Genomic DNA, 26,247 nt, shown 5'->3' on the forward strand with positions numbered 1-26,247 from the left:
TTCCTGTCTGTCAGTCATTTTCCAAGCTAACAGTTCCCCCAAAATGACAAACAGCCACATGTCTGGTGACTAACCCAATGGGTTCCGGTTGGATTTCCCACTGGTTTTGCCACATGGTTTGGCCACATGGTTGTTCCTGTTTGACACATTTGCACCTGAATGTTGCAAATGCGTTTTCCTTTGGACAGCGCCGCCTGTAGCCTGGAGGTGAAATCCGTGGAGCATCAGGCATGCGCACTGCAGCGAACTACAATCCCCTGCGTGCACCGCGCGGCGCGCCGGGGTTGCGCACGCGCGGTTCCGCCCCTGGGTTGTTGGGGCATTTCCGGTTCCGGCCTTTGACCGCCGAGAGGTTCATGGAAACGGCGGCAGCAGCAACGGTTCTGAGTCGGTGAGATATGGAGCGGGAAGGAGCCGCGAGGGGTCTCCAAGGCTGCGGCGCAGGGAGTCGATAGGGTCCTGACCTCCCAGGGACAACCCACCATCCGCCCCCACCCCACCCACCCCCCCCACCCCACCCACCCCCCCCACCCCCCCCACCCCCCCCCACCCCCCCCACCCCACCCACCCCCCCCACCCCCCCCATCCACTCCCCCCCCCCACCTCCCCCGTCCACCCCCCCACCTCCCCCCACCCACTTCTCCCCCCCACCCACCCACCTCCCCCACCCCCCCTCCCACCTCCCCCACCCCCACTCCCACCTCCCCCACCCCCACTCCCACCTCCCCCACCCCCACCCCCACTCCCACCTCCCCCTCCCCCACCCCCACTCCCCCCTCCCCCACCTCCCCCTCCCCCACCCCCACTCCCCCCTCCCCCACCCCCACTCCCCCCTCCCCCACCCCCACCCCCACTCCCCCCTCCCCCACCCCCACTCCCCCCTCCCCCACTCCCCCCCCACTCCCACCTCCCCCTCCCCCACCCCCACTCCCCCCTCCCCCACCCCCACTCCCCCCCCACTCCCCCTCCCCCCCACCCCCACTCCCCCCCCACTCCCCCTCCCCCCCACTCCCCCCCCCCACTCCCCCTCCCCCCCCACTCCCCCCCACCCCCACTCCCCCCCCACTCCCCCCCACCCCCACCCCCACTCCCCCCCACCCCCACCCCCACTCCCCCCCCACCCCCACTCCCCCCCCACCCCCACTCCCCCCCCACCCCCACTCCCCCCCACTCCCCCCCCCACCCCCACTCCCCCCCCCACCCCCCACTCCCCCCCCCCACCCCCACTCCCCCCCCACCCCCACTCCCCCCCCACCCCCACTCCCCCCCCCACCCCCACTCCCCCCCCCACCCCCCACTCCCCCCCCCCACCCCCACCCCCCTCCCCACCCCCCTCCTCCCCCCCACCCCCCTCCTCCCCCCCCTCCTCCCCCCCACCCCCCTCCCCACCCCCCTCCTCCCCCCCACCCCCCTCCCCACCCCCCTCCCCACCCCCCTCCCCCCCACCCCCTCCCCCCCACCCCCTCCCCACCCACCTCCCCCCCACCCCCTCCCCACCCACCCCCCTCCCCCCCACCCCCTCCCCCCCCTCCCCTCCCCCCCCTCCCCTCCCCCCCCCCCCTCCCCCCCCACCCCACCCCTCTCCCCCCACCCCCCCACCCCACCCCCCCACCCCACCCCTCTCCCCCCACCCCTCTCCCCCCACCCCTCTCCCCCCACCCCTCTCCCCCCACCCCTCTCCCCCCACCCCTCTCCCCCCACCCCTCTCCCCCCACCCCTCTCCCCCCACCCCTCTCCCCCCACCCCACCCCTCTCCCCCCACCCCTCTCCCCCCACCCCTCTCCCCCCATCCCTCTCCCCCCATCCCTCTCTCACTACCACCTTCCCCTTGCACCCTCCCTCACTCTCCTCCTCCAGCTTCCATGTTGTAGCAGTTTCCATACTTCTGTGAGACCCCTCCCCAATACATAGTGACTGTCTGCCTTGTTTTCCTTTGCCTGGGTTCAGTGCCGTGTCAGATTGGCTTACAACGGGCTTATGTTGTGTTTGCACCTGAATTGCTTGTTATTATTTATAACTCGACAACACAGAAGTAAAACTTTGATCCTGTGTGTGTAGGTGTGAATGGGGAGTAAGGTTCTTGCGACCCCAAGACATCTAATTTGCCGTCAAAAACAGCCTAGTTATAAATGCAACAACAGAAAAATGCTGCAGATGCTGGAAACCTGAAGTAAATACAGAAATTAGTGAAAATACTCAGCTGCTGGCTGTATTCGGGGAGATCAGAACATAGTTGGTGCTTCAGGTCTGTGATTTTTCATTTGATGTTACAAAGCAGTCTGTGAGCCAAAGTTTCTTTGTAATTTCAGTAACAACACAGAATATGCCTTAGCTATTGAAATGACAACCCAGTTTATCTGAAACACTGGCTAATTAGGCTGGTAATTAGTGTGATTAAAACACAAGAGAATTTCTGCAGCTGTCAAAGTCTAGTCTTTGAAGGATGTCTTTTTGTAAAGTCATTCTCTGAAGCATTTGACAGATTTGTTTTTGTCATGGCATTTTCTGTTTTTCCTGCTATCAGCAGGGCTTAATTGTTCGGACCCTTACCTACAGTCTGGTGGGTTTACCGATGGCCTAAACTGACTGCTCCAGTGCGGCACTGAGACAGAGCTGTGTTGTCTTCAGTGAGGATCCTTTTAAGGGTGCAATAGTCTTTAAAGATCCTATTTAAGACCAGTGTTTCAAACACAAATAACTTTCCTGAAATGGAACAGTGCTCCCAGATGTGGTTAATGGTGTCTTGCATTGTACAAGTTTGGTTCCTACCTTGCCAGCACAACCCCTAGTGGTAAATGAAGATTTGCAGCGGTCTGGGAGAGCACGGAGCTTGATGAGCAGCCATTCTGATGAGTTGTGCAACAGGATTGAATGTTTTCTGTCTGCTGCAGGATGGTACACCAATACAATCTGTTTCGTGTTCTGTGAGCCGTGTACTCTGGCACCCAGTAAAACAGACAGCAAGGTCTGCGGATGCCGGAATCAGAATCAATAGTGTGGAGCTGAAGGAACACAGCGGGTCAGGCTGACTCCAGGAATCAGGACCGATGATGGGTCTAGGCCCGAAACATCGACTCTCCTGCTCCTCTGATGCTGCTGACCTGCTGTGTTCCACCATCTTCACTCTGTGTCGACCCAGAAAAACAGTCTTTCCTTTTACAGAAATGAGTTGTACTATAGAGAAGGTTCTGGCTGATGCAAAAGCGCTGGTGGAACGATTGAAAGAACATGACAGTGCAGCAGAAGCTCTCATTGAACAGACCACTGCACTGAACAAGCGAGTGGAGGCCATGAAGCAGGTGAGTGATATACAACAATTATTCTGCAATCATTTAGCTCACAAATCTGCTTTTTCTTGAATCCTCCTGTACCACGTGCTATGTTCCTATTCCATAGGATCGTCATTCATACATACACATGCAATTTGAATGGGAGTTGAGGTAGCATTTGTTAAACATCTCAGTCATGCTGAGATGGCAGTGGTAGGCCCTGCCTTAATCTCCTGCAACCTGTGATAGTGCCCCCAAAGGTTAGGAGGCAGTTCAAGGAAGGGTTTTTATTTGTGAAAATCAGGGATGATATACAACGTTTGAAGAAAGAGCAGGCTTGTGGGAACTGTGGCAATGCTGATATTTGTAACACTGCTGCTGTTACACATCTCTGCTGGGGCTACAAGAGCTGAAAGGTGCTGCTGCTGTAATTTTGGTGAATTTCTGTAGCACATCCTGTTGCCACAATGTGTTGGTGGTGGGGAGGATGCTCATTCTGGGGCACGGTTAGCCTGTGACTAAATCTTTACCTTAAAGTTTATGAAACTCAAGCTAATCAGACCCCATTTGTTCTTTGCCTTGTCTGCAGTCTAGCTTTCCTCAAACTGCTGGTGTCGTACAATGTTGGCTTTGCTGTTGGTTTCTCAGTTTAATAAGAGCATTGTATCTGGTACATTGTGGGTCATATGTTTTGGATAAGTGTGTCTTGGATAATTTAATTCTTAACTGCACTGTTAACCTCTTCATATCTGAATTTAGCTTGGAGTTTGGCTTCCTTGTGATTGCCTAGTTTACCTGTCGGTGAGGCCACGTCTGGATTACTCTGTACTGCTTCAGCGTCCTTACTTGTGAAAGGACATGACAGCATTAGCAGTTCAGAGAAAATTCAGTCAACTCATTCCTTGGGTGTAGGGGTTGTTTTCTGAGGAAAAAGTGGAACAAAACAATCTCATTGAGGCATATAACTTCCTGAGGAAACTTGACAGATTGGCTATTGAGAGAATGTTTCACCTCATTGGGAAATCTAAGAACTAGGAGACACAGTTAAAATCTAGGCAAGCTCTATTTAAAATAACTGTTTATCTATGAGGATCATTACTCTGTGAAACTGTTCCCCAGAGAGCAATGGAGGCTGTTTTTTTGATTATTTTTCAATTAAATTTATGACATGAAATCAAAGGGTTACAAGCAGGATCTTATCTAATGGAGAAGCAGGCCGGATGAGGTGAATGACGTACTCCCATTCCTAGTGTGCTGCCAAGCATCTGTGATCCGAAAATAAATATTAACAAAGATCCATAAAGGAAATTTAGTGACAGGGTAGGTAGCCTGATGTGAAGCAGGTTAATGCAACATACTTTGAGAGATGTATTATTTTTAACAGCAGCTATTATAAGACGCAAAAGAAAAGACACCTTGTGTAAATTCCTGTCTAAACATCACTGCTTCTCTGCAGATAATTGCAAGGGTTTATCTTGTTTTAGTTGGAGTGTGCTGTACCTTTAAGTAATGAGCGTTTAGAAATTGCTCAACTGTTTCAGTGCATATGGTGGGTTGGATGGGACCTATAATAGAATCCTAGAATAGAGTCTTGTTATGTAAAACAGTCTTAATATGAAGTTGTTTGTACAAATCTGCCCCCGTTCACACTCACTGCTGCACTCAAAATGACAGATCGAGTTAGGACGTTGTTGCTAGGATATGAGCAAAGAAAAGTGGTGAATATTTCCCATGTTCAAACTGTTTTATTTGATATGTGTGTGTGTATATCCAACTTTAACTCTAAGCTGGAATACATCTTGCGCGGAACAACATCGGTATGAAATGATGTCTAGAAGTCCTATAACAGATGGGTTAATAGTATGGGTTCATTGAGATAAATAGATTGAGAGAAGGAAGAACTTGCACAGTGCCTTATGTCTCAGAAATACACAAAATGCTTCATTTCAAATATAATCACTTTTCTTATGCAAGTGAAAAAAGCAGCCATTATATACACAGCAATATCAACTGGTATCACATTTCATTCTGGGTTAAGCATTTGGCCACCATGAAGTTTGCCCATTGCCCAACTTTGCTCCATCTGAACTCATCTCCTAAATGAATTCCTTATTATTGCTTTTGCTACTTCTTCCCTATCCTGATACAGTCCCCGCTGCTGTCCCATGTTGGACCTTCCGTAATTCAGTTGTCATCTTAGCAAATCCTAGTTGCCCATACTTTAACCCATGAGACTCATTCACTTATCACCATTGGGTTCACTAACTTTCATTGGCTTTCATCCTCATTTTCAAACCCTTCCACGGTTTCATCCAAACTCTCTCCTGCCCCCACCATCCTGTCTATAAACTCGTACAGTCCAACAGTTCTCCAGTTGTGGCCTCTTGTGTATTTTCAAACATAATGCTTGACAGTTGGTAGCTCCATCGTCAGTTGCCTGAACCCCCAAGTATGGAATGCCTTGCTTTCTTCCTTTGTGTCCCTGACCCTTTGTTGAAGACTTTGATCATCTGGCCTAATACCATCTTGTGTGATTTGGTGTCATACTTTGCATTATGCGGTATATTGAGATGGGGTGGAGGTCGGTACCATTACAATATTTAAAAGAATATCTGAATGCATGTATGAATAGGAAGGGTTTAGAGCAATATGGACTAAGTGCTGGCAATTGGGACGAGATCAGTTTAAGATATCCGGTTGGTGCGAACAAGTTGGACTGAAGGGTCTGTTTCTGTGTTGTATGACTGTGACTGTCTAAGTACAATGACCAAAGCAAAATACTGTGGATGATGAAAATCTGCGCTAAAAACCTACAGTAACTCGGCAGCACCTGTGGAGAAACAAACAGCATTAATGTTCAAGCCCAAAATGACGACTTCAGAACTGAGTGAAAACTTAAATGTGTGCTGACTCGTCCAACTGAACTAACCCTTTTTCCAAGTGGCTGTTAATTCTATCCCAAATAATTGTTTCCAGAAGTTTCTGCACCACAGCAGTTAAACTGGCATACCTGTAATTGCTGGGCATATTCTTACAGCCATTCGTTGAACAAGGTGTTGTGTTTTGTAATTTTCCAGTCCTCTGGCACCTCCCCTGAGTCTGGGAAGGACTACAAGATTATGGGCAGAGCCTGTACAGTTTCTACCCTCCCTTCCTTCACCATTATTGGATGTATCACGTCCAGTTGGGTGTCTAATCACCTTTCCTGATGTTAGTTATCTGACCTCAGCCTGGGCAGCTGGTATGGGTTCTCTACTTGACCTTGGTCTTCCTTGGACAGGGAGGAATAAATCGTGTGATTTCCCAATCAATACCCGCTAAATATGGGCCGCCTTTTGGTGCAGTGGCAGTGTCCCTGCTCTGTATCAGGGAGCCTGGGTTCAAGTCCCACCTGCACCTCTGAACAGTTTGATTGAAAAAGTAGGTAACTAAAAAAAATTAAAATATACATCATGTTTTATTGTGGTGGTGGCAGCGTTCATATTCTGGAGCCAGGACAGTTGGGTTCAAGTGCCTTCTGCTCCAGAGGTGTGCAGTAATATCTCTGAGCAGGTTGATTTGAGATAACTATTTCAAAGTTCTTTATCTTTCAAACTTTGCTTTAACGAAGCTAAATTTAGGGTAAAATGTTTAACTGTGTTAATATGAACATATTGTGTGTATTTGACCAGGTGTTTGTGTGTGGGGTTGGGGGTGGTTGTGGAGTGGCAGAGGAATGTTGTCAGGGCTTGTGTGGCCTTTTGTATGGATTAGGCCGGTATGAACGGCTTGTGGTTCTGTTCCTGATCCAGGTGGGATGGGTTTGGGACCTGCCCCTTATTGTACCTGTGGTAGAATGCTGATTAGATTGTCCTTCAGGCATGAAACCAAAAAACTATTGTTTTCTGTTCCTAATTCGTAACTTAGGCCACAGTCTAATCCGCAATGACCTTACCAAATTGCAGAGCAGGCTCAAGGGACTGATTGGCCTACATCTGCTAATTGGTATGTTTGTGCATTCTTTTAGTTAGTGATTCTTGCTGTGCCATTTACTCTGTGTTAGTTCATGGGCTGTGAGGGTTGCTAGTGAAATAGCATTTACTGCCATTCTTAATTCTGATGAGTGTGATGGTGAGTTGCTTTCTCAAGCTGGTGTAGAGTTACATATAGTACTGTTAGAGAGGGAGCAACATCCTGGGTGTTGACCCAGTGACAGTAGAGGAACAGTAAAATAGAATGTAGCATCCCTGCAGCGTGCAAACAGGCCATTCAGCCCACGGAATCTACAAATACTGTCCGAATAGCATCCCACCCAAACACACACCCCTACCGTATCCCTGTAACCTTGCATTTCTCATGGCTAATCCACCTAGCTTGCACATCCCTAGACACTTTGCCAATTTGGCATGGCCAATCCACCTAACCCCCACATCTTTGGACTGTGGGAGGAAACCGCAGCACCTGGGGGAAACCCACGCAGACGTGGGGAGAATTTGCAAACTCCACACAGACTGTTGCCCGCGGCTGGAATCAAACCCAGGTCCCTGGTGTTGTGAGGCAACAGTGCAAACCACTGAGCCACTATGCTGACATAGTTCCAGGTTAAGATGGTGAAAGGCTTGGATGGGAAATTTGAAGTCAGAAGTCATGCGAAAGATCGTGTAATTCAGCATAAACTTTTGGACTATAACCTGGCGTCGTGTGACTTCTGACTTTGTCCAACCCCAGTCGAAAACAAAACCACCTCCACCACAGGGAGATTTGAAGGTGGTAGTATTCCCATATATCCGCTGTCCTTGTTCTTCCAGGTGCTGGTAGAGGCAGGTACAGTTACAACATTTAAAAGAGATTTGGTTAGGTATGTGAATAGGAATGGTTTAGAGGAATATGGGACTAGTTTAGTTTGGGAAATTTGGTTGACACGGACGAGTTGAACTGCATCTGTTTCTGTGCTGTGAGACGTCACCAGTTTAGAAGGTGCTGTTGAAGGAGCTTTGAGATGCTGCGATGCATCTTGTAGATGGTACACGCTGCTGCCGTGTCCATCAGTGGTAAAGAGAGTGGATGCTGAAGGTGGTGCACAGGCAGCCAGTCAGGTGGTCTGATTTGGCCTGGATGGTGTTGTCTCAAATGTTGGAGCTACAGCTATCTAGGCAAATGGTGGGTTTTGTAGGTGGTGGTTAAATATTTGGGAGATGTGTGTTGGAGGGATTACTGCAAAATTGCCCCTCTTGTCGCCCCAGTATCTAGCTGGTCTAGTATAGTTTCTAATCAATGATAACCCCAAAATGTGGATTTTCCAAATTGCTGGGTAGATGCCAATGTTGCAGTTGTATTTGGCTAGGGGTGCAGCAAATCCTGGAGCATATGCCAACTATTCTGGGGATGTTGTCAGGACCTAAAGCCTTCGTGGTATCCTGTGCCTTTTGCCTTGTTCACTTCAATGTCTAGAGGTGATGGAAGATTTCATTCTCATATTCTCCCTGTTAAGAGTCTGTCTGTCAGGTAACAAATAACTAGTCAGGAGTAGAGAGGGTTTAGATTTTGCTGGAGTTTGAAAATCAGCTGTAGGAGTGAAAGACTATTGGGTCAAGCAGGAATGTGGAGGAATTAGAGCGACCATGATATCAATGTATTAATTATTGTAGTTATGAAGTGGCCAGTTCTATGGCATTTATTCAATTTTGTTCTTAATGGAGAACCTGACAGTGAAAAGCTTACTGCAAAGGTTCTGTCCAGTCAAATGATCAGAGTTCATTCAATGATAGATGAACACATCTTCACACTCTTAAGTGTAGCATGAAGGTGGTAGGGGACTAGATTTCTGTTGAGCCTTTACAGGGCCTCAGATTATTAGAGACATGTGGCCTTTCAGGGAAATGTTATAATTATGTAGATGATTTTGAGCTTTAAATAAGGATACCTTTTTTCATTTGCAGTCTCACTTTTGTTAGTCACATGGACAGGATGATATATGGCAGACAACTGCAGGACCATGCTCCCCATCATTAATCAGCTGGCAGTGTGACCTTAAAAAATGCTACTTGTTCCTTCTTGCAAGACTAGTGCACTTATCGCTTTCCTCTTGTTATCCCACCTAACTTCTATTCTTGTTTTTTACTTCTTGTTCAGTACCAGGAAGACATTCAGGAATTAAATGAAGTGGCCAGGCATCGACCTCGCTCCACCCTTGTGATGGGAATCCAACAAGAAAACAGACAAATCAGACACCTACAGCAGGAAAATAAAGGTGAATCTTCATTGTATCTATTAATTCAATCGATTGAGATATTCAGTGAGCTATGCCTGTCTCTTGGTGGGGTACGTGGAACATTTGTTGTTCCAGTCCTATTCCAGCCCCCATCCACAACTCTTTCTCCAATACATCGATGATATCATCAGTGGTGCTTCCCTCTCTCATCAAGAATTGGAAAACTTCATCAATTTCGCCTCCAATTTCCACCCTGCCCTCACTTTCACCTGGTCTATCTCTGACTCCTCCCTTCCCTTCCTCAACATTCCTGTTTCCATTTCTGGGGATAGACTGGCCACTAATATCCATTACAAACCCACCAATCCTCACACCCCACTTCCTGTAAAGATTCCATCCCATTCTCTCAGTTCCTCCGTCTCCGTTGCATATGTTCAGATGAGGCCAACTTTGACGAGGGAGCCTCTGAAATGTCCACATTCTTTCTCAGCCAACGATTCCCCAGCTCCGTTGTTGACAGGGCCCTCAACCAGGTCTGATCCATCTTCCGCACTTCAGCCCTCACCCCTTCTCTTCCTTCCCGCAACAGCGATAGGGTCTCCCTTATCCTCACCTACCATCCCACCAGCATCCACATCCAGAAGATCCTCAGACACTATTTCCATCACCTCCAGCAGGATGCCACCACCAGACACACACTCCCCTCCCCTCCCTTGTCCGCCTTCCGCAGGGACCGTTCCCTCTGGGACACCCTGGTCCATACCTCCTTCACCCCCAACACCTCCCCACGGCCCTACAGCACCTTCCCCTGTAAGTGGCGAAGGTGCAACACCCGCCCACTTACTTCCTCCCTCCCCAGTATCCAAGGGCCCAAACATACCTTCCAGGTGAAGGAACACTTCACCTGCACTTCCAAGAATCTAGTCTACTGCACTCACTGCTCACAATTTGGTCTCCCCTACATTGGGGAAACGAAGCGTAGACTTGGTGACCGCTTCACAGAACATCTACATTCTGCTCACAAAAGAGACCCTGAACTCCCTGTTGCCTGCCACTTCAATGTACCACCCTGCTCCCTGGCCAATATCTGTCTCCAGCTTGGTTACATTGTTCCAGTGAAGCCCAGTGCAAGCTGGAGGAACAACACCTCATTTTCCACTTGGGGACCCTACAGCCCTCTGGACTCAATATTGAGCTCAATAATTTTAGGGCCGAAACTCTCCCATGTCCCAGCCCCCTACCCCACACACCAGGCCTTGTTACCACATAGCCTGCCACTACTCACTCCCTGTTATTAGTCACTAACAGTCCGCAGGAACAACTATTCACCCTCCCAACCTGATCATTAGCAACTCCTTTGTCTGTCCAACTGTCTTTCTCTGTCTTTGGACTCTATCGTATCGTTTACTCCCTACCCCACCCACCTCCCTATTTTCTGCATATAAACTGATGTTTTCCCAGCCACTATCAGTTCCGAGGAAGGGTCACTGGACCCGAAACTTTAACTCTTTTTTTTCTCCTCCACAGATGCTGCCAGACCTGTTGAGCTTTTCCAGCAACTTTGTTTTTGTTCCTGATTTACAGCGTCTGCAGTCCTTTTGGTTTTTATTGAAATATTCAGTTCAGTGTATAGGAATGTTCCCTTCAAGCCATTTATCTTTACTGGCAAGTGTGATAGAATATACATTAGTCTGTGCATTTCAGTGTTTAGTAATCATGTATGGAAAATGATGAACAGCATGTTTGTTGCATTTGAAGATAAATTTACTTCATTTCATGTGGCACCAGGCCATGGCGTAAGTGCTGATTTAGCCAGTGCTTACATCCATCCACAGATATAAAAAAAATCTTAAATTTAAAGCCAAGATATTTAATGTTGGTGGAGGAGACCAGAGTCGATCTTTACTTAATTTAAGATTTATTCGCAAAGTGAGGCACTGCAGTTGTATTGTTCCTAATTCTGCCGTGCACCACGTGTGCATTCATGTCCCTTCAGATGCTTCTGAAGCATGTTAAACAAATAAGCTAATAACTCCTTGGACAGGTGCACTGTAAAACTTGACTGTAATCTAAACAAAAATTTCTAAGAGAAACCCACCAAATTAAAGTACTATTCAGCCCAGCAATCTCAGAAAACCTTGAGGGCACTTGTGTCCAAGCCCCCACGAGGTGGGTCCAACCAGGAAAGACAAACAGGTAGCAGACTGGAGCAAGTGTTCCACCCCCCCACCCCCAACACCACCACCACCAAGGGCCGGTAACCTGGACATGTCAATGGCCAAGCCCAGCAGCAAGCTAATGAAGGAGGTCCTCTAATCTAAATATCACAAGTGTGGCATTATGCACCCTGTTTGTTGTGTGGCATGCATTCCCAGATTGGCTCAGCCTTTGGATCTGTTCTGTGAACATTACTTTTTGTACAAGAATTCATAATTATTCCTAATACCTAGTGGTATTATCATTGGCCTGTTCATATTCTGGGGACCCTCATTCAAATCCCACCATAGCAGCTGGTGCGATTTGAATTCAATAAAGATGCAGAATTAAGAATCTAATGATTACCATGAAACCATTGTTGAATGATGGAAGGTCCCATCTTGTTCACTAATGTCCATTTAGGGAAGGAAACTACTATCCTCACCTGGACTGGCCATCATGTGACTCCAGACACACAGTTGACTCTCAACTACCCTCTTGGCAGTTAGGGATGGGCAATAAATGCTGCCTGGCCAGTGATACCTTCATCATGAATGAAGAAAAAAAATTACGAAAATCTTGGTAAACCAAGAATCTTTTGATTGAATAGTGTCAAGTTATTGTCACATAGCATTAGTGATGAACCATCATTGGATGATTCTCGTTCCTAGAATTACGGACCTCACTAGAAGAACATCAATCTGCACTGGAGCTCATCATGAGTAAGTACAGGGAGCAGATGTTCCGCCTACTGATGGCCAGTAAGAAAGACGACCTGATGATGATCACAAAATTAAAGGAACAGCATTCCAAGGTTCGTGGCAGAGTTTTTTTTTTCCATTTTACTGCAAGTATACATTACAGTTTTGTGTGTTGTAGCTGCCTTGTATAATGAACAGAATTCACCTAGAAGGGATATACCCTTGAATTGCACCACAATAGAATCGGTGCATCTTTTATTGAAAAGCTTCTGATACACTTCAAGGACTTCTCTACAACTTTTAAAAATAAAGTGATTATTAGACACCGTCAGGTTTCTTGAAGACCTGGAACCTCGAGCAATTAAGACCTGAAACATGCTGCTTGAAAAGGCAGGAAATGCAGATTCAGTAGTAAGAGAATTGAAAAAATAGTTGAAAGGATAAAAAATGTGCAGGGATCTGGGAGAAGTACAGGAGTATTTGGATAATCCTGTCAAGTCCAGCACAGGCACAGTGGGCTGAATGATCAATACCTACTTCATAAGGTTATAATGTATATTTGAAATGTTGGAATGTGGTGCCACCTACACTGTTAAGAGGGACATTGATGTGCCTGTTTTAACAGTGCAATGTTATTGTAGGAGCTGTCATTTTTAAAAAGACATAGGTTTTCAACCTGGACACTCCATAAAATTTAAATCTGGCTACTGGCAAGATCAGGCAGATAATATAGTCTGCTACTGTTGGAGGTATTGAAGAGGCAAGTTACGTTGTTGAGCCATGCAAAGGTCTAGTACAAAATCTATACTTTGCAAAACAAAACAGAAATTATGGGAGCAACACAGCAGCTCTGGCAGCCTCTGTGGAGAGAAATCAAAGTTAATATTTCAGGTCTAGTGACCCTTCCTCAGATCGCTGCTTGCAGTCCACAGATGCTGCGTTTTTCCAGCAATTTCTGTTTTTGTTTCTAGCATCCACAGTCTTATTTGTAGTGCTATACTTTTAGAAGTGTGAAATTGTCCCCAGCCTGTTGTAATGAAGACCTCTCCACTGTGGCTGTAAAGATCCCATAGGAAGTGGTTTGAGCCAGGTTGCCTTGTGTGTGCTATAGAGAATTCACTGATGCACTCTGAGTGCTAGATAGAGGTTAGTCTATTGTTGAGGTAGATGTCTTCATTTTTAAAAAATCCCGTAGGTCATAGAACGATACAGAAAATATGAGTTGCCCAATGAGGCTGCTTCACCATTCAACACAATCTAGGCTGATCCACTACCTCGACGCCATACTCCTGTTCTTTCCTCATATTTCTTAAATTTCTAGAAGCTCAAGGTATTCTTTCTTAAATATATCCAGTGACTTCCTTCCACACCAAGCCCTAAATGAAGAAATTCCGAAATGGGCTATTGTATATGCTGAAACTGTGACTCCTTGGTCTGGACCTCTCAGTCGGGGAAGCATTATCCCTGCATTCAGTCTGTCCAAATCTTTGGCAAAGTCAGAAGTCACGCAATACCAGGATGTAATCCAACATTTGAAATTGCAGATTTTCGGAGCGCTGCTCCTTTGTCAGGTCAAGTGTTTCAAATAAACCTGTTGGCCGATAACCTGGTGTTGTGTGACTTCTGACTTCGTCCACTCCACTCCAACACCAGCGCCTCCACGTAACGGAATTTTAGACATTTCAATAAGAATCCCCCTAAACTTGAGTGAATTCACGCTGTTGTCTTCTTGTATGGCAACCTGTCAACCTCGGAATTGGTCACATGAACCGTTACTACACTCACTCTCTCTGCCAAGTTACATATTTTCCTGGAGACCAGAACTGTAAGCAGCACTGCAGTTGTGGTTAACAAGGCCCTGTACAGCTGCAGTGAGGCTGTACTCAGTCCGTCTTGCAATGAACGTCAACATTGCATTTGCATTCCTGATTGCTGCATCTCCATAAATGACTCTACTGCTTCTGTTTCAAGCCCAATATGATGATACTTCAGGAATTTAGAGTCATACTGGACTCAAAGCATTAACTCTCACTCTCTTGACAAATAGACCTGCTGAGCTTCTCCAGCATTCACTGTTTTTTTGCTGCGTCTGATTGTTTGCTTTCAATCCTTGGTAGACAAGGAAACTCTGGTCCCTTTGTCCCTTTCCCAATCTATCACCACCTCTGCTTTCCTTATCAAAGTAGACAATTTCATGCACTCATATTATACGACATCTGCCACACATTTGCCCACCGACTAACTTGTCTAAGTTGCCCTGAAGCCTCTTTACAACCGCCACACCACTCTCTCTCGCACCTTGTTTTAACTCAACAAACTTGGAAATAGTAAACTCGATTCCCTCATCCAAGTCATATACATTACCAACCTATTAGTGAATAGCTGGGGCCCAAGCACTGACCTTTGTGATACCCTTCTTGTCACTGTATTCTCTTCCAAAAACAGCCCATTTGTTTCTGTTTCGTGTTCACTACCCAATTCTTATCCCATTGCCAGTATATTACCACCAATCTCGTGCTTTGATTTTTGCACAGTAACCACCTCGTCAAAGTCTTAATCCAAGAAACTAGGAAAGTGAATAGAAAGGAGGTAAAGGGCTCAGAATTAATCAGAAACAGAGCCATAGGCGTGATCAGTATAGGGAGCTTTTTAAAATGAAAAAAATACCAATTCCATACTCAATGAGAACCAGCTGCAGTACCGTGGAGCAGGTCAGTCACTTCACTGAAATTACAAGTTAACATCATATGCCTTCCACAGCTTGTATAAAAGTTCAAAATGCATTCTATATACAGTATACACACACCTGTCGATATAGCGTCCCAGCCTTCAAGGTGAGCAATGGTCGAGTGGTATTATCACTACATTATTTTTCAGAGGTTCAAGTAATGTTCTGGAGACTTGGGTTTGATTCCTGTCACGGCAGATGGTGGAATTTGAATTCAGTTTGTAAATATCTGGAATTAGGTTCTAATGGTGACCACGAATCCATTTTTGATTATTGGAAAAGAACTTCCTGTTTCACTAAGATCCTTCCGGGAAGGAAACTGCCTTCCTTACCTGGTCTGGCCTACATGTGATTCCAGATCCACAACAATGTGGTTGACTCTTAACAGTTGTGGATGGACAGTAAATGCTGGTCTAGCCAGTGATGTCCACATCCCATGGAGAAAAGAAGAAAAGAGCAGGCACTGTTTCTTTCACTTGCATGAGCATACTCATACGGATTCTCTCGTATGTCATCAGGTTTAGAAGTCAGTTGTCTCTGGTCTAGAGCACTGTTGCAGTGTTTACCTCTTACACATCTTTAAAAGCACTAGTTTGAACAAGCAGATCCAGAAAATGATAACTGCTTTACATCAGCTGGGGCTATTTAGAAATCATTTTGTAATTGTTCATACATTTCAGACTGCAAGACAATAATTTTTTTGTCCCGTTTGTTATCCTGTCTCTCATTCTCTTTTGTTTTGCTTTCTCTACCTGATTTGATATTGGATGGACTACTCTCTCACTTCCTGGTTCAGACTCTGCCCACTCTTAATAACTGTTCACTTTGATTAAGGAGACACAGTGCACTGTTGTCATCATTCCTCTGAAGGGGGCACTTTTTTTTGGCTGGTGACAGCCTACAGTGCAGAACTGACTGCAGAATTCTACGTGCCATTGTGTATCAGAACTAAACTGATGCTTTTGAACACTGGAGTGAAGTGTGATCATTCAAAGAAAGTGCCTGCTTCAGTGTGCACAAAATTTACTTCTTGGCATTGTTCCCTACAGGAGCTCCAAGTCCACGTGGACAAGATCAATGAAATGGCCACAGTGATGCGAAAGGCAATTGAGATAGATGAGCAACGCCTGTTTAAGGAACAAGAGAGAATTGTTCAATTAGAAGTGAGTAGAATGCAAAAATGAAAATATAATTGTTTGCCTAGTTTTGAAAGTCACTTAAATTGCATCCCTCTCAAAAGTTCTGCTTTGCCCTACTTTCAGTTATGTTATTCTCTGCTCAAATGTGCAGTTATCCAATCAACAGGAGATGATGTTTCTAGTGATTTTAGATGTGTAATGCTTGCTTCTTCTTAGATTCTGCTTGTGTCGTCTTATTTGTAATTTTAAAAGCTGTTTGAAAGATTTAAAGTGGTTTATATCCATGAAGTGCATGTAGGGATATCAAAGGAACATTCTGAGTTAAATAGCTATTTCTCAAGAGAGGGAAAGCAGATTAGCATTTCAGGTGCAGCATCTTTTTACAGAAATTTTCACGTCTGATGCACAAATTCACCTTATACCTTCACAGATGTGGACAGATTTATTTCTGCCACTTTCAGTTATAGGTCTCAATTCTACTTTCCATTCGGTTGTATTGCACCAGTGTCTCTTTTTTCCAAAGGTTAAACAATTTTTGAACATGGTCATGTTAAGGTTGTATGACCAACAAAAAAACTTGGTGTTTGGTTATGCATAACGTTTCTGACACTGGAATCTGAAGGGATCTATGAAAGTAGCTGAATGCTATGTGATTGCTTCAGCTGACCAGTTTTAATTCCACCCTTTGTTTGGGTGGTATTACCAAGGTTGCTCTATTGTCTGAAAGCTAATTGTTTCTTTGCAGTTTGAAAACAAAGGCTTGAGAGAGGTTCTTCAGATAAACAAGGAATCTTTTCTTTACCTAAAGGAAGAGTTATCGGAAAATACATCATTATCCGGTTTAGTGACAAACGCCAACCTCAGTATGCGGAAAAGCTGAAAGACTGCCCGAATCCTTGAGCTTCCAACTGTTAATCTCTGTGTTAGCACATATTATATTCAAACTGACTGAGCCACTGCATCAAATAGGTACATATTACTGTTGATTTTTGCAACTATAATAGGGGTTTTCATGGCAAACTTAATTAAACTGATGGGAATAGCTTACTATCTTTTATTGCATGATTGGTTTTAATTTTAAAAAAATTCTGTCCATTTGTTCGTTTTTGTTGAAAGTCGCTGGCGTTTTGTGACCACTTTTAGGGTCCGCCTCATTCCTATCTGGTTTTCTGGTGGTGAGTACAATTCAGTCTTGACATCCTTTGCTACTGCCACTAGAACAGGCCTCAGGGAAAATAAAGCAATCACTTGTTCACCCTTTGCAAATATGAAACCCCTGTGTGGGTGCGTGTGTGTATATGAGAAAAATAAATTGTGTAATTTATAACGTTGATAGATTGGAGGGAGGGGGGATGTTGAGGTTGGGGATTGAGCAACAGATTGTGCCATACGCCTGAACATTTACTATCACAAAGTTGAAATTGGAGAAATATTTATTCTTTAGAATTTTAACTGACCAGGTTTAGTGAGTATGAGCCAGTACTGCTGTAGGGTGGAAGAACTGAGGAACAAATTCCTGGACAAACCTATAGATTAAGTTCTATTTTTTAACCATATATTGATTCATAATGTGAGATCAGTAACTGGGATTAGGTTGTTAATCCTGCAACTTCTGTACTATATGTCTGTGGATGTGTATATTTTTGTTTCAATAAAGAGACATTGATTAAAGTCTGTTGCACATGCCTTCTAGCATTGGGTTCCAGAATCACACTGTACTATTGCCTCAAGAGGCTGATTTGTGTCGTGTTTCTGCTAGCTTTCTGTGGAAGGATTCGTAGGCTGATTACCTTTATCTTTGTACTCTTGCTATGGAAGTCTAAGGTCCTGAGAGGATTTATAGACTAGTTGATCTCTGTCAGGCTGTGATCATTCTTTGATTTGTTCCATTTACAAGTAATCTGTTTAGCCTCCTCCTCAGATGAGACTACATTGTGTGAGCACTGAAGTCAGTGTGGGAGGAGAAAATATAGTACAACTATCTTCAACTATTCTATCACTGACCTTCCCTCCATCATAAGGTCAGAACTGGGGATATTCACCACTGATTGCAGCTTCAATAACAGCTTGGCACTATATCTGCTAATATAAGACCATAAGACATAGGAGTGGAAGTAAGGCCATTCGGCCCATCAAGTCCACTCCGCCATTTAAATCATGGCTGATGGGCATTTCAACACCACTTCCCTGCACTGCTCCCATAGCCCTTGATTCCTTTTGAGATCAAGAATTTGTCCTTCCCTACGGCTGATGTACAGGAATTCCTCATCTTTTCCCAAGATGATGCCTTATTCCCTTTGATGCCCTCATTCTCACCATCCACTCGTGCAAATACTATTTTCCTTGGAGCAAGACACTGAGAGCGGACCTCAAAGTATTCCAAATTGTTAGTTGTGGGAATTATAGTGGAAAAATGTTTCCCCTTCAAAAACAGAGAATGAGGGTACAAAGTAGACCATCCAGCCCATCATGTCAACTTTGCCAATCAATGATCATGGCTGAACTGATAATCCTCAACTCCACTTTCCTGCCCCCTCCCAATAACCCCTTGATGGAATTTGATAGCAGTGAGAGAGTAAGAGGGAGTTCCAGTCGCCGTGCAGTACCAAAGGACGTGTGGTACCATTGTTTGGATGAGATTGAACCAGATTCCCAGCTATGAGGATCCAAAGATCCTATTTGAATATCGGGGAACTAACCCTTTGCTGATAGAAAAGCAAAATTTCACAGATGCTGGGAATCTGAAATCATCAGATCTATAGCACAGAAAAAGGGCTTTCAGCCCATCAAGTCTATGCCAGTCAAGAACAACCTGTTTTAATTCCTTTTTCCAGAATGTGGCCTGTAGACTTGCTATGCCTTGGCATCACAAGTGCATAGGCAAAGTGCTGGAGAAACTCAGCAGGCCTGTGGAAAGAGAAGCTGTAAATCAGGAACACTGGAAAAGCTCAGCAGATCTGGCAGCATTAATGAAGGAAAAAAAGCAGTTAACATTTCAGGTCCAGTGACCCTCCCTCAGAACCGGACCCAAAATGTTAACTTTGTATTCTTCCATCACAGATGCTGCCAGACCTGCTGAGTCAAGGATGTTTCTAGGGTCTACTTGGGGGGAGAAAAAAGCTCAAAACTTCAAAAGGCTACTTCTGTCTGATATAAAACGTGGTGAAAAACCTTAGAGTATTGTTAGCAATCTGAAGGATAAGCACAGTTCATAAAAATTGATCTTGGAGGGAAGGCTGGGTGGTTGGTTTTTGGTTACAGGAGGACTAGACAGATCCGTTAGGCAGATCAACCTTGACAAGCGTGAAATGATGCACTTTGGAAGTAGCAACAAGACAATGGAATACTCGAACAGAGCAGACACCAGGAAGCTCAGTGACATAAAAACATTGTGGTCCTTGTCCACAGAGTCCTGGAGGTGGCAGGACAGGTCAATATGGGCAGGAAGATTATGTTGGAGCTGCACAGATATATTGGTTAGGCCACAGCTGTTGCACTGTGCACAATTCTAGTAACCCCCGCCAAAGGATGGATGCAATTACAGTAGAGGACATGCACAGGAGATTCACCAAGATCTTGTCTTGGATAAAGCATTTCAGCTGTCAGGAGTCTGGAAAAGCTCACGTTTTCTTTGGAGTAGAGAAAGTTGAGTGAGGACCTGCTAGGGATGTGTAAGGTTTTGGAGGGCATGGACAGGGTGGATAGAAAGCAGTTTAAAAGGGGTCAATGATGAGTGAGCACAATTTTAAAGTGAAAGACAGGAGGTTTAAGGAAATCGCTCTCACGCAGAGGGTGGTGTGGGTCTGGAATGTTGAGGCAGAAAACCTCTCAATCTTTTTAAAAGTGCCCGGATGTGCACTTGGAATATCACAAAAGTCAAGACTATGGGCCAAGTATGGGACCAGTGTAGATTTAGAACATAGAATAGTACAGTACAGGTCCTTCGGCCCACAATGTTGTGCCAAACTTTTACCCTAAACCTAAGGTCTATCTAACCTCCACCCCTACCTTAGATAGGCATATGGATGATAGTATAATAGCTGCTTAAGCGTCCCTAATGAGGCCGACTCTACTATCCTCTCCAGCAATGCATTCCACACCCCTACTGCGCCAAGTAAAGAACCTGCCTCTGATGTCTCCCCTGTAGCTACCTCCACTCTCTTTAAAACTGTGTCCCCACATAATAGCTACCTCCACCCTAGGAAAAAAGCCTCTGGCTGTCTATTTATACCTCTGATCATTTTGTACACCTCCATCAAGTCACCTCTCATCTTTCATCATTCTAAAGAGAAAAGCCCTAGCTCTCCCAACCTTTCCTCATAAGACCTTCCCTCCATTCCAGGCAATATCTTGGTAAATCTCCTCTGCACCTTTTCCAACGCTTCCACATCTTTCCTGTAATGAGGTGACCAAAACTGGACACAACACTCCAGATGTGGCCAAACCAGGCTTTTGTATAGCTGGAGCATAACTTAACAGCTCTTGAGCCTTGAACTCAATTCCTCGATTAGTGAAAGCTAACATACCATATCTTAACTCTACGCACCTGGTGGCTGCTCTCAGGGAACTGTGGACATGAACCCCAAGACCCCTCTGCTCCTCCACACTACCAGAAATCTTATTAACCCATCTGCCACTTTTCAGCCCAGCTCTGCATCCTGTCAGCATCCCTCTGTAACCTTGAGCAGCCGTCCACACTATCCACAACTCCCAACTATCCTTTGTATCAGCCACGAACTTACTAACCCACCCTCCAACCAAATCATTTACAAAAATTAGAGGACCAAGAACAGATCCTTGTGGTACACCACTTGTAACTGAGCACCATGTTGAGTATTTTCCATCCACTACCACCCTTTTGTCTTCTAAGGGTCAGCCAATTCTGAATCCAATCTGCCACATTTCCCCCTATCCCATGTCTCCTGACCTTCTGCATGAGCCTACCATGGGGAACCTTATCAAACACTTGACTTAAATCCATGTTTACTACATCCATTTCTCCACCTGCATCCATGTGTTTGGTCACCTCTTCAAAGAGCTCAATAAGGTTTGTGAGGCATGATCTACCCCTCACAAACCCATGCTGACTATCGCAAATCAAACTGTGCCTTTCCAAGTGATCACAACTCCTATCTCAGAGCCCTTTCCAATAATTTGCCCACCACTGATGTAAGACTAACTGCCTGTAATTTCTGGGGTTATCCCTATTTTGAACAAGGGAATGTTTGCCTTTCTCCAATCTTCTGGCACTAAATCTTATCAGGCCCAGGTGACTTATCTACCTTCAACTTCCTCAGAATTCCTAGCACATCTTCCTTACTAACAGTGACCTCCTCTAACCTACCAGCCTGTATAACACTGTCCTCCTCTACAACGAGGTCCCCCTCATTTGTGAATAACAAAAAGCATTTAAGGACCTCTGTCTTCAGGTTTTGTGCACAAATTCCCTTTACAATCCTTGATCAGCTCTCCCCTTTCTCTGGTCAATCTGTTATTCCTCATGTACATGTAAAAAGCCTTGGAGTTTTCCTTGATCCTATCTGCCTGGGTTTTCTCATGCCGCCACACCACCCCCCCCCCCCCTCCCCTTTTCTTGCTCCTGACCTCAACCCAAACTGACTGTAGACATATCATTCTCAAATTATCTTTCAGTAGCTGCTACACTAGCTCTGACTAGCAATGCCACTCCCCCATGTAGCTTGAGAGGAGGGAGGGGTTAACATTAACAAGATTTTCTGCTCTATTTAACATCTTAAAATTCCAAGATACATATGCTGAGAACAGCAACATTGTGTAGTGTTTGTTCAAGAGTTCCAATGGAGCTTCAAAAAAACTAACCGTTCAATGCACAAAAGGCATCTGGACTACACCTCAAAAACACAATACATAAAACCACAACCTGGGAGATAGTAAGACTATTTAAGTTGACATCTCAAATGCAGCCTTATCCTTTTGGAAGAAGCATTAAGCAAAGCCAATTCTACCCTTGGACATAAAATTGACCTACCCAATAGAGTAAAAAGCTGGATGTGAGTTTGCTCGCTGAGCTGGAAGGTTAGTTTTCAGACGTTTCGTCACCATTCTAGGTAACATCATCAGTGAGCCTCCGACGAAGCGCTGGTGTTATGTCCCGCTTTCTATTTATATGTTTAGGTTTCCTTGGGTTGGTGATGTCATTTCCTGTTCTTTTTCTCAAAGGATGGTAGATTGGCTCCAAATCAATCTACCATCCTTTGAGAAAAAGAACAGGAAATGACATCACCAACCCAAGGAAACCTAACTAGATAAATAGAAAGCGGGACATAACACCAGCGCTTCGGAGGTTCACTGATGATGTTACCTAGAATGGTGACGAAACGTCTGAAAACTAACCTTCCAGCTCAGCGAGCAAACTCACATCCAGAACCTCAACTTGACCTACAAATCTTCTCAAAACTCACTAGAATAAAGAGCATGATGTCCTGGGCAATATTCCAGCTTGAGCATCTGATAGTTTACCCTTGCTGTCTATGGAACTTTACAGCTCACATGTGGACTGAAATCATTCAACTGTATAACACAAATAATGATTAAGGTGATAAATGTGTAAATTATTTGTGAAGGAGACAAAAATAATCCATATAAAAAGTGACCACAATTGTATTATCAAATATTTTAATCACATCTGCAATATAAAACACTTACAAAATACAACCCATTGTTTCACGGTTTAACCGAGTAGGGACTGGAGGATGCTTCATTTACATAATGCATTCTGGACCCATACCTTATTATGCAGTTTGATCAGCACCAACATGTTCAGTTGGAGCCCAGATTCATTGCAATGAGGGTATGCAATAAATATCCTCTAATTCAACATCGTTTTTTTAAAGAAAGGATTTTCAGATTGGAATTTTGCCCTTTGTTTCAGTGGAAATTAAAGCCAACTCCACAGTGCATCAATGTGTTATCTGTAAAACGGTCTCCCATTCCCCATCCATACAACTGTAGGGGTTGTGTTAAGGATAGTTACTGGAAGGAAGGAAGGAAAATAGTTTAATTTTTGATCTTAGTCCACCCAACAAGTTAATAATGGATAAATAGGCTATAAACAAATGACTTATTCCATCAGCTCTGTGGACACAAGAATCTTTAGCTGGGGAAATTGCATGCTTAATTTAATTCAGCCAAAATGAGCTCAATTACAATGCCTCTGGTTATAAAATATTTAATTGCAGTCATATGGCAGTAGTCTCCCAGGATACAATCCATTAGCACTAAGTGAATACTGTGGAACAAAGTTGATTTGCTTTAAGAAAATAACTAACCTTCTCAAAAATAAATGTTTAGTAAACAATTCAATTTCTATAAATCAGAAATTTTGTTCTAGAATTCAATGAGGTATTTAAATGTGCAGTACACTGTGCAAGTCTGAAACATTTTTCTGCTACAGAACCAATTCTACAGCTCTGAAGTGTTTAGATAGTAACAATCCCTGGAACAGTGGGTGATGTGAATCCTTAGAAGGACCAACGTTTCCTCATTTCCCAGGATATAATCAGTACTTTTATTTTAAAACAATAGCATCCCATGACAAAGTGCAGATAACTAAAGAGGGGAGCATTTGTACAAGTTCCATGTGTCCTGTCACCACAACTTCAAGAGAACTAATTGAAATTCAAAAATGGTATCAGTGCAGGGTTTGTACCCATTTAGCAGCCAATTGCATAGTTCACAGTAATCTCAAGTTACAAGGTAAGATTCAGTCAATCCATTAACCACACGAATGGATTCCAGCATGTTATAAAAATTGTACATAAAGTTTTTGTAACAGAATTAGGTGATTTAAGAAAGCCCACCATTTGAATTCTTGATGTCAGAAACAATCTGGCAGATCAGCTCAAACAATCCCAACTCGTGGCAGGATTTAAAGAGACACACCCTGGTCACATACAAGATAAAGCCATGGCCCTCACTGGCTAGAGGAGTAACGGGGTTTGTTCTCCTGCAGGCTGCTGTTTTGTGAAGAGATGCTTGACATCAGTCAGTGCACTCTTCATCCGATCCCTGATGGGTGGGACATGGTGGCTGGGGTCCAAGACATTAGTTTGACGACGTTGTCGATCTCGTTTCCAGGTTTTGTACGGATTAGGGGGGAATCTGGGTTGCTTCTTCTCACGGTGGAACTGGAACACTATTCCGCTTACCAGCAAGGCCACCCACACTGATATTAAAATATAGTCTGCAATTAGAAAATAAAGATGTTCACAGTACAAATGAAGCAGAAATATAAAGAGGCCACTCAGCCCAACTGGCCTACGATGAAAAAAGTGTCCAATTAATCCCACTTCCTTCAAAGCCCTACAAATTTTAATTCCTTTACTTAGAAGTTCCAACTATCTTTGGAAGTTACGACTGATATTACAGGGAAGGACACCTTCATCCATGTGGTCTGGCCTAAATGTTACTCCAGACCAACAGCAATGTGGTTGAGTGTTGACTGCCCTCTAGGGCAATTAGGGATGGGCAATAAAGAATCACCCACCCAGCAACACCAACATCCTATGGATGCATAGCTTTTTAAAAAGCTGTGTCTTCACACTTCAACATACTAGTTGTCAAGATATAGGATGATATACGGTGGCACATGTATCCCATGAACAAGTTAACACCACTATCTCAGACACTACATTCCAGATCAAATCCAAATTTCTCATCTTACCTGTGACTGTTTTTAAAAGTCTCTTTCCAACGTAGAATTCTGCAGTCACTATGACCCCAAGGCAGTTAGAAATGAATTCCTTGCAGTAGCTATTTGCAGAAGGCATAGTCTTTTAAATAAACTAGGGACAGACAATAATTACCATCCCACAAGTGGAAGAAAAAGAAAATCTCAATTTACCAGGGAGATTGAACTTTAGAATGGCATCAAAAAATCCATATACAGTTTGGAGGCCATTTAGCCACCTTCCAATGCTTCTCTCTCAAAGATCTGCTTCATTCTCCTGCCTTTCAAGTTCCTGTTCAACAGCAAAATCCCAAATTGATTCTCTATACGTCCTGGAGGGAGAGACATCAACATTGGACTGCAGCCCAACCAAATTCGTTTAGCCAGCTCCCTGCCTTCCTACAGATTCCATAAGGATACAGGAGCACAATTAGGTCATTCAACCCATCGTTTTCTCCACCAGTCATGGTTGACTTGTTTCTTAGCCCCATCCTCCTGCCTTCTCCCCATAGCCCTCAATCCTCTTACTAAAGAAGAACGAACAAAAAAAATTACAGTACAGGGAACAGGCCCTTCGGCCCTCCAAGCCTGCACCGATCAAGATCCTCTGTCTAACCTGTCATCTATTTTCTAAGGGTCTGTGTCCATTTGCTCCCTGCCCATCCATGTACCTGTCCAAATATATCTTAAAAGACACTAATGTGTCTGCATCTACCACCTCCGCTGGTAACACGTTCCAGGCACCCACCACCCTCTAAAGAACTTTCCACACATCTCCCTTAAAAACTTTCCTCCTCTCACTTTGAACTCATGACCCCTAGTAAGTCCCCCACTGGGAAAAAGCTTCTTGCTAGCCACCCTGTCTATACCCCTCATGATTTTGTAGACCTCAATCAGGTCCCCCCTCAATCTCCGTCTTTCTAATGAAAATAATCCTAATCTACTCAACCTCTCTTCATAGCTAGCACCCTCCATACCAAGCAACATCCTGGTGAACTTCCTCTGCACCCTCTCCAAAGCATCCAGAACATTTTGGTCTGTCTTAAATAGACAATGATTTGGCCTCCACAGCACTCTGGAGTCCCACAGTCACCATCCTCCAGCTGAAGAAATTCTCCTCATCTCAGTTCTAAAAGGGTCATCCCTTCACAGGCTTTGCCCTCAGGTCCTAGTCTCTCCATCTAGTGGAAACATCTTCTCCATGTCCACTCTACCCAGGACTCAGTATTCTGAGAGTTTCAAATTCCAGCCATCCATCTTAACTAAAAAAGGAATACAGAACCACACAGTCCTCAACCATGCCACCTCTGACAAACC

General features: G+C 44.7%; 2 protein-coding genes across 3 annotated transcripts in view; one reads left to right on the forward strand and one right to left on the reverse strand.

The window, feature by feature from the left end:
- The first annotated feature begins 317 nt into the window (after window positions 1-317).
- fgfr1op2 (FGFR1 oncogene partner 2) lies at window positions 318-17,886 on the forward strand. Of its 2 annotated transcripts, none has more exons than XM_048549448.2 (7): window positions 318-391; window positions 2,059-2,245; window positions 3,163-3,299; window positions 9,381-9,498; window positions 12,327-12,469; window positions 16,134-16,247; window positions 17,032-17,886. In XM_048549448.2, the coding sequence occupies exons 3-7, from the start codon at window positions 3,165-3,167 to the stop codon at window positions 17,101-17,103; spliced, it is 582 nt and encodes a 193-aa protein (XP_048405405.1). In that variant the 5' UTR covers window positions 318-391; window positions 2,059-2,245; window positions 3,163-3,164; the 3' UTR covers window positions 17,104-17,886. The 2 variants fall into 2 exon arrangements, with proteins under 2 accessions (XP_048405405.1, XP_048405404.1); XM_048549447.2 differs by having other exon boundaries at window positions 16,969-17,885.
- A 5,036-nt stretch (window positions 17,887-22,922) lies between these two features.
- Window positions 22,923-26,247, reverse strand: part of tm7sf3 (transmembrane 7 superfamily member 3) — a 50,759-nt gene continuing 47,434 nt past the window's right edge. The window contains exon 12 of the mRNA XM_059652573.1: window positions 22,923-24,444. Coding sequence (XP_059508556.1) covers window positions 24,182-24,444 — 263 coding nt within the window. The 3' untranslated portion in view covers window positions 22,923-24,181. The remainder of the gene's footprint in view (window positions 24,445-26,247) is intronic.

This window comes from Stegostoma tigrinum, chromosome 18 (assembly GCF_030684315.1).
Source record: "Stegostoma tigrinum isolate sSteTig4 chromosome 18, sSteTig4.hap1, whole genome shotgun sequence".
Classification (NCBI taxonomy): Eukaryota; Metazoa; Chordata; class Chondrichthyes; order Orectolobiformes; family Stegostomatidae; genus Stegostoma; species Stegostoma tigrinum.